Source organism: Stylophora pistillata, chromosome 13, assembly GCF_964205215.1.
Source record: "Stylophora pistillata chromosome 13, jaStyPist1.2, whole genome shotgun sequence".
In the NCBI taxonomy this organism is placed as follows: domain Eukaryota; kingdom Metazoa; phylum Cnidaria; class Anthozoa; order Scleractinia; family Pocilloporidae; genus Stylophora; species Stylophora pistillata.
In genome coordinates this window covers 23,502,759-23,510,647 of record NC_142531.1, presented here as the reverse complement: position 1 = coordinate 23,510,647, position 7,889 = coordinate 23,502,759, and the positions used below count along the sequence as shown (strand labels likewise).

General features: G+C 37.0%; 1 protein-coding gene across 4 annotated transcripts; it reads left to right on the top strand.

The window, feature by feature from the left end:
* Window positions 1–13: 13 nt before the first annotated feature.
* On the top strand, window positions 14–7,483 carry LOC111330133 (all-trans retinoic acid-induced differentiation factor). Of its 4 annotated transcripts, none has more exons than XM_088742497.1 (9): window positions 14–324; window positions 1,292–1,363; window positions 2,799–2,882; window positions 3,653–3,768; window positions 4,149–4,190; window positions 4,314–4,340; window positions 5,098–5,186; window positions 5,685–5,729; window positions 6,294–7,483. In XM_088742497.1, the coding sequence occupies exons 1-9, from the start codon at window positions 26–28 to the stop codon at window positions 6,336–6,338; spliced, it is 819 nt and encodes a 272-aa protein (XP_088598623.1). In that variant the 5' UTR covers window positions 14–25; the 3' UTR covers window positions 6,339–7,483. The 4 variants fall into 4 exon arrangements, with proteins under 4 accessions (XP_088598623.1, XP_088598625.1, XP_088598622.1 ...); XM_088742499.1 differs by having other exon boundaries at window positions 16–324; window positions 4,314–4,369; XM_088742496.1 differs by having other exon boundaries at window positions 16–324; window positions 5,685–7,483.
* The last annotated feature ends 406 nt before the right edge of the window (window positions 7,484–7,889 follow it).

Genomic DNA, 7,889 nt, shown 5'->3' with positions numbered 1-7,889 from the left:
GGGTGACCCCATGGCAGCAGATCACATGATTTTAGGAAGATTCTCAAAACACGATGGTTCCATTTCTCTCCAAGTCTTAATATACTTCAGTATGTCTCTAAATCTTCGCCGATTTTCTTTAGGCTGGTCACTTTTCTATTTTTTATTTATTTTAAATACGAGCTTCGGTAGTTTTCAAAGGCAATGGACACACGATCCAAAAAAACTTGAGATTTGTAAGTTGAGTTCTTGCTTCGATGTAGGCCACAATGTTACTACGTTCTGTAAAGTAAATGAAACTACCATCGGGCGATGTTGCGTGAGTAATCGGACAGGAGTCATCGGGTAAGTTGTTGTATATTATACTCTTTATTTTTTTTTACCTTTTGAACATTTCTATCAGCTATGTACATCAAGTTTCGCCATGTTTGCAATATACCGGCTTCAGCATCATTCAATGCATTCAACAGTAGACTACTGGGTAAAACTTAGAATTAACTTTTCCGAAATTAAACCCTGTATTCGCAACAGCCAAGGAGGTCCTGCGTAGAAAAGTGCCTTGACAATCCAACCATTGAAAAAGTGCATGGGTCTAATTTAGTCAATTTAGAGATGATTTGGTTGAGTAAAGCTGTGTGACTTTTCAAGACTCTCCTGTTGTTGTGTTTCTACAAGATATTCTTTTTTTTCCGATGGGAAAAATTGGCTATCAGAATTATAATCGATAGTAAGACAATCTAAGTTTTTATCATGGACTCCAATAAATTTGACAACTACACTTTTGATTACCTTGACAAAACCTTAAATGGCTACCTACATGAGCTGATGTGCACAATCTCCCACATGCCTTTCTTTGGGATGTGAGTGAAAGCACAAGGTTTTTACATAATTTCGTGAGATTCTGTTAAGTTCTGCCTCTCTCTGCTGACTTGTCAGTTTAAGGATAGGGGCATATTTGGGATCTCTCACTACTGGAGTGGGTTTTCTTTTAATCCATTTTGGGGTTCATAGAGAATTGGCTGAAAGATCATGAGTTGGGAGCTACTTTATTCCATAAACAGTAAACCATACACTAACACATTCACCATGATGGCAAACTGATACTTGATCTGATTCAATCTGACTCCAGAAATTGTAAAACTGGATCACAAAAATCAGTCTCTCAAAAATAAAAACTTTGAAAGAGTAATGATGATCTAAAATTTGGTGGAAATTGAAAAGGAATCATGCAACATTGTAAACACAATCCTCCACCCTTCTTAAGATCCATTTTAAATGTATTTAACAGAAATATGTTACCTCTTGTTTTCAGGCTTGACCTTACTAACTGCTCCTTAAAAACTTTACCAAGCTTACAATCTGTGAAGACATCATTAAATCAGTTGTAAGTACAGAAAATTCCAAATATAATTTATTGAAACCATTACCTCTAACCAGAAAGTAAAAATCCTATTATTAGTTCAGTTTCAATTTCCAACCTCCTTTCTTTCATAAAGGGAGTAAGATTCTATAGAAACTGGTGCTGCATTAGCTGGGAGTCATCATCAATCCTTTTCATGCCTTGTGGCACATAGGGCCTTCACAGAGCTTTTCCACTCCTCTCCATTGGTTGCTGCTGTCCGCACCTCCTCCCACGACCTCCAACCTGCCTCTTGCCTTTCTTTCTCTACCGTACATCTCCAAGTGGTTTTTGGTCTTCCCCTTCTCCTTTTACTTTCTGGTGCCCAGCTCATGGCAACATTGCAATCGTTATTGTGATCTTTCCTAAGAATATGACCAATCATTTTCCGTCTATGAGACGTCACTTAGGTGGGAGTATAACAAGATAATTTGGTTTAATCAACTTAGTTGATAATGTAAACTGGCAGCCATTGAGAACTTTCTTTGCATAGAAACTATTTACAGTGGTCAATTTACATTATGGACTCAGTTGATACAACCAAATTATCCTATCTTTCTTGTAAGGAAAAAGATATTGTCGAAGAGCTGAATCCTTGGGTTGAAAATTTTTGTGAATCAGAATGAACCCTTTAACTTCTAAAAGTGGCTGGCTTCTAAATTCTCCTTTCAGTATCACCACTGAATCAAACATTCAGTTAATGAGAATATAGCAAAAAGTAGTCAACTCAAGACGCTCTTGATAATTTAACAAATTCTCCATGCCAGCACCACAGGAAATGAATAGAGTGCAGTTTGGAGAATATGGATACCCATTGTATTTGTATTTGTATTTATAGATTCATACAGAGTACAGGCGAGAGAATAATAGGACACGTAGTCCCCTACTAGGTTCACCCACCTAAACCAACCCCAACCTCAACCCACCCATCCCACCCCAGGGGAGGACATCCATCACACAGTAATCTTGTGCATGGGAAATTAACGTCTCCTACCCCAACCCTGCAGGAGACGGGACACACCCATCTAAGGGTGCAAAGATTTAACAGCTTTCAAAAACCTAACAAGTAAGAGTGAACATGGACTAGTCAACAAAAGTAAATGATGAGAATGTTGGAGACATTGTTTAAAATGCCCTAACCATAATGCAACTCTAAAAAATATTTTGTTGTTTGCCAATTAGTATAATTATGTTAGGGCACTAATTTTTCCTTATCCTCTCTGCAAAGAAGGGAGGCACATAAAACTTAAAGGGTGTGCAAAATAAAGCCTCAAGTGACATATGATACAACACCTACTTCTCTTTCTGTTTCAAAAGGGAATATAAGATGATTTGGAAGGAGAATCTAGTGGTTGATCAGAAGTTATTTGGAGCTAATTTTTTCTGATATGAGCATCACTGTTTTTATGGCCTCTTTCAGATACCTACAGAACAATCCTGACCTTGAATGCAACACTTCAGCCTTTCATGGTCAATTTAAGGGTTTTACTGACCTAGCAGAGCTGTAAGTATCAAATGTTAATATTAATAATAACAATAAGAACCAGTATTTATAAAGCGCACATATCAAGAAACTCTCGTGGTGTTAAACCCTTCAGCCTTCTAGATTCACCAGCATCCAATTACTCATTACAGTATGGTCCCTGGGTCAAGTATTAAAGTCAGGAGAATAAAGGAAATGATCATTTATTTAAGAAGCTCTTGATTGTTGAACAAATTCTCCTGGTCAATACCATTGGAAATGTAGAGAAAACAGTTTGGGGAATATTAAAGATGTAAAGTGTTAATAAAAGTAGAGTAGACATCTATATTTATACAGGATAGCCCCTTCAGTGTAGTAAACACTGGTATCAACGGGGGTCCTGTTACCCACCCATCCCACCCCAGAGGAGGACATCCATCACACAGTAATCTCGTGTGTGGGAAATTAACGTCTCCTGCCCCTAACCCTGCAGGAGATGGGACCTCCATTTATTCATCCCTATCCGAGAAGACTAGAATATCTAATCATTTCTTGATGTTATAGAAAGGTAGCATATTCTTCTCATTTATTTTAAAGACCTTGAGTGTTGGTCCGGCCGGGGCTCGAATCCTCGATCTCCTGCACAACAGTCCAGTGCTCTATCCATTGAGCTAACCGTTAGGTGGTTAAGACCTGCGGCTTCAAGAATGTTATTAGATACCAATTTTAATCCTATCTGAGTTTATTATGAGATTTGTAGTCATTCTTTACTGGAAAATACATTTTAATGATTGAATATCAACAAATTTTAGGATTTTGCCAGGGAGATGTAATTGTACAGGAGGAGACAGTCTTTGGAAACAACATAACATCAGTGGCTCAGAAAGATGGTGCTATGGGCAGAGAAATTCCTGTAAAGTCCTAAATGGTTAGCAGATTGTGTTTAAGAGCAAATGGGCTTGTTTTGAATTTGCATTTTAGGAGGGACTTCCCCTAGAGATCTGTGATGAAACTAAGAGTACAAGATAATTTATTTTTCTCAACTGAGTTGGTAAATAAATGTAAATTGGCCACCAAAGAGATTTTTCTATAGTTGATGAATTAGGCGTTGGCCCTTTGGCATTGGCCCTTTGGCATTGGCAAGGTGGTGGTTAGGAGACCCTTTCCTGGGACAAAAGATTTTGGAAAACTTAACTTGGATGCCTGTGTCTTATTTCATCAGTTACTGTCTGTATAAACATAGTGACAGGTAACAGCATGTTTTACTGTTGAGGTATTTTGACTCTGTTCATGATTTTTCTTTTCCAGTGACCTGCCCTGCCAATTCTGCTTGTTCCTCGAATGGTCCAGGTACTTATTACCCAAAATATTTTGAATTGAATTTGAACACAGTTTAGATGTCTTTATGTAACATGTCTCCTTCCTCATAGATTCTGTATCTTATTTTTCCTTATGACTTTATTTTTTATTTAGGATTCTCACAGTGTCTTTGTAAACCAGGTTGGCTTGGTTATAAATGCTTAGTTAAGGTATGTTGTTAAACATTAAGGTTGAACTTTGGAATCTTACAATATGTTCATAGGAATTTCAATAAAAGCCAGTTAATGGCAGTCTACTGTGCCCAATAGGACCTCTTACCACCAACTGTTTAGCCTGTGAGCAGCTTCTAGCATTAAGGTGTTGCCTTTCTATTCCTTTTCGGATGCAGCATGTTACACCTTCAGCAGCCGCTTTTGACAAAAGTTTTTTAAACCCCTGGTTCAGTGTCCAGGGGTTTCATCAATGTTTTCTGCAGGAGAGCAACTGGTTTTCACTGGTTGGCAAAATGTCTTGAACTGAATGTCTTTATAAGATAAACTTTCCTCTAGATAGTCAAACCAGTTGGGGAAATCCATCCGCAAAGCTGGTCAATTTGCCTAATATACTTAATGAAACCCCTGAGTGTCATAATGTCATTTACAGTATAGTCTTAGTGTTCAAGATAGAAGTGATCAATTCTGGAGCATACTTCTCTTTTAATTATATCAGCATGTTTGGTTTAAAGCAACTCATATCAGGATAAATGGTTTGATAAGTAAGCATGAAAATTGACAGTACATACTCAATCAGTCAAAAGGATTTGCATCAGAGGGTGTTTGTTTAGGTTGTTCCCTATCTGGTTTTTAGTATTGCAAAGATAAAGAGGTTTTTTCTAAGTGAATGGACATGATTAACATGAATACAATTACCTGAAAACTCTTATGTTTTAATCCTCCAGCATGGATTTCCATGGGCAGTAATTTTTGCTCCTGTTGGTGGATCAACAGTGGTTCTCTTAGTTGTTATTTTGCTCATCCAGAGAAGAAGGTATTATTTTGTCTTGTGGTCCAATCTCTGCTTTCCATTGGTAAATGTACCTGATATTAGCAGACTCTGAGTAAATGGTCTTAGCCAAAATCAATTCTGTAGGTCACCTTGCTCTGAAAACACTTTTAGTGTGAATTTTCTTCCATGCATGTTTCTATGTGAAAGCCTTTTGGCAGAAGAGCAGCATAACAGCCAAGGTTGCCATAATAAAAAAGAATTAAGCTGATTTTTGACTTGTTTGTGAACTCTATGTACTGAAATTAACACTCTTACCCCTAAGAGGGACTAGTATCTTATTTCTCCTTTCACCCCTGAATTACTCAGCGAGGTCATAAGTATGAAGGAAATGATCACTAACTGCAAAAGCTCTTGACTGTTAAAACAAATTCTCCTTGTCAACCCCTTAGGAGATGTGTGGGGAATAGTATAGAGAATATGCATGCTGATGTTGGGTTGTAAAGGGTTAAAACTATTTTCTGCCTCTGCTTTTCCTTGCAGGCGAGGTCAAGTGTCTACACATTATTCAATTCTGTAGTGACATATGTGAGTGTTAGTTATGGTGAAGCCTGGCTCCAAACAGCCAACTGTTAAATCTGTTCCAGGGAGAAAGTGATTAGTACTGCTCTCTCTCAACCTTGTTTCCAGGGTCCTCTCTCTTTCTCCTCTAAGAAGGACCCTGATTGTGGCAGGTCATGTGTCTCCCAGAATTTGGGATATTACAAATAGACAATTTTTTTTGTCAATGCTGACTGGACAGGTTAGGGAAAAACCTTTTGAAAAAGCAATCACAATTTGTTGTTACTGCTGATAGAATTTAATTTTGCTCATGATGAAACTAATTGATTAAATGAATTCGAGGGACCATCCTCCCCATTACATTGTTATGCATTGGTATGTGACCAGCCACGACCATTGTTATTTCTTAAGGGAAGAAGAGAGAGAAGCCTGGAAACAAGGCTGCTGCTCTCTGCACATCACATGTGCTACATGTAATCAATGGCATTCTCTTTGATGAAATCATCAGTACAAAGTTAGGATTTGGATTTTACATTGTCATTAATTATCATAATCACAATTATGGTTTGATATGTATTTGTTATTGCTTAGGTTACAGTTACTTTGAAAAAAAAAACCATCCAAGGTTGGCCATAAAAATCTGCGTGAAAGGGATTATCAAGGTGTAGGGGGGTGAAGGGAGTATTGTCACTTACCAAATCATGTACAAGTCTTGCAGATACAATTTTTTTAAAGAATTTATAATGTGACAGAATTGTAGTAATGATAGAGTATTTAATTTTAAGTTATTTTTGTTTTGCTTTACCATGTTTTGAAAATTTTTTATAAACTGAAGTGTGAGTCCATTCCTCATGTTTTGCACAATGAAATTTCTAAATACATACACTCAAGCCTGACTGTGCTAAAAAAAAGAAAACAAATTTATCAAAAAGTTCACTCATCGTTAATCTCGTGTAATGGGTAATGAATCTCTAGCAGCTTTCTTTGACTAAATGCTTCTCAAAAAATACTCTGTTGTAAAGTTATGGTTTCTCAAAACACAACCAGACTTTGTCAATTTAATTCTTAAAGCTTTGAGTTTTTTAGATTATTTTCATTGTATTTTTAGAGTCCAAAACAATTTTAACAAAAAAACGTATACTTAATGTTAGCTTAAAGTGTTTATACGGCCAACAGGGTTTTTATTGTTTTGGTATCTCTTTAACCTGTAAAAAAGTATTCTGAAAAAAAAAATTGAATCTGACGCTTCTTCACCCTAAAATCGAGCTTTAAAGTTCCCGCTTCGGCCACGCCCAATGAAGTTGACCGCGTAAGGGAAGATTGGTGATGAGTGACGTCACTCCAGGAGCGTCTCGAGCGTCGTGTTGTTACTTTGCTTGACAAACGCAGTACTTTTACAACACGTCTGTCAGGCATATTTATGTCGCCGAAAACTCTTTACCTTACTGAAAAAAACAGTGAAATGAACCACTGGTGGGATTTGGCGCGTTCCTGACTTGACGTCATGACCCATTCTGAACCCAATCTCTTTTTTGCCCCAACTCACGGTCACCTTCAATGGGCGTGGCCAAAGCGGGAAGTTTAAAGCTCGATTTCAGGGCTAAGACTCGTCAGAATCCAATTTTTATTTAAGAATACTTTTTTTACATGTTAAATACATACCAAAACTATAAAAACCCTGTTGGTCGTATAGACACTTTAATGTTATATTCGTGTAGATTGGATTACCTAATGTGCAATTTAATTTGATTAAATAAATTCTTAATGGAAATTTCCTCGAATGTATTTGCACATAGTCTTATTTGCCTTTCAACCCTTAGAGTGACTGGTATTTAATTTCTCCTTACGGTATATTCCCTCAATCAAATGTAAAAGACTTGAGAATAAAGGAAATGATCACAAATTTAAGAAGCTTCTGATTGTCAAACAAATTCTCTTTGACAGTGCTATTGGAAATCTAAGAAAAAAAGTATGGAGAATATGAATATGAATTTTAAGATGTAAAGGTTTAAGAGAGATATTTCACCGATTAGGCGCTTGCAATCTCATCTTAACGCGTGTCTGTTTTAGACTCGAAACTAGGAAAAACCGACATATAATAGGATGCATTATCCATTGTCAAGCCCCGTTAGAGATGTTGATCATAAAAGCGGTCGTAAAAAAAGTGTTTCTTAAGAGAGCAATTAT

Coding starts and splice junctions, on each gene's coding strand:
- LOC111330133 (XM_088742496.1), top strand. CDS start 26: ATGATTTTAGGAAGATTCTCAAAACACGATGGTTCCATTTCTCTCCAA. Junction 3,769..4,148: donor TTCCTGTAAAGTCCTAAATG/GTTAGCAGATTG, acceptor TTTCTTTTCCAG/TGACCTGCCCTGCCAATTCT. Junction 5,187..5,684: donor TTGCTCATCCAGAGAAGAAG/GTATTATTTTGT, acceptor TTTTCCTTGCAG/GCGAGGTCAAGTGTCTACAC.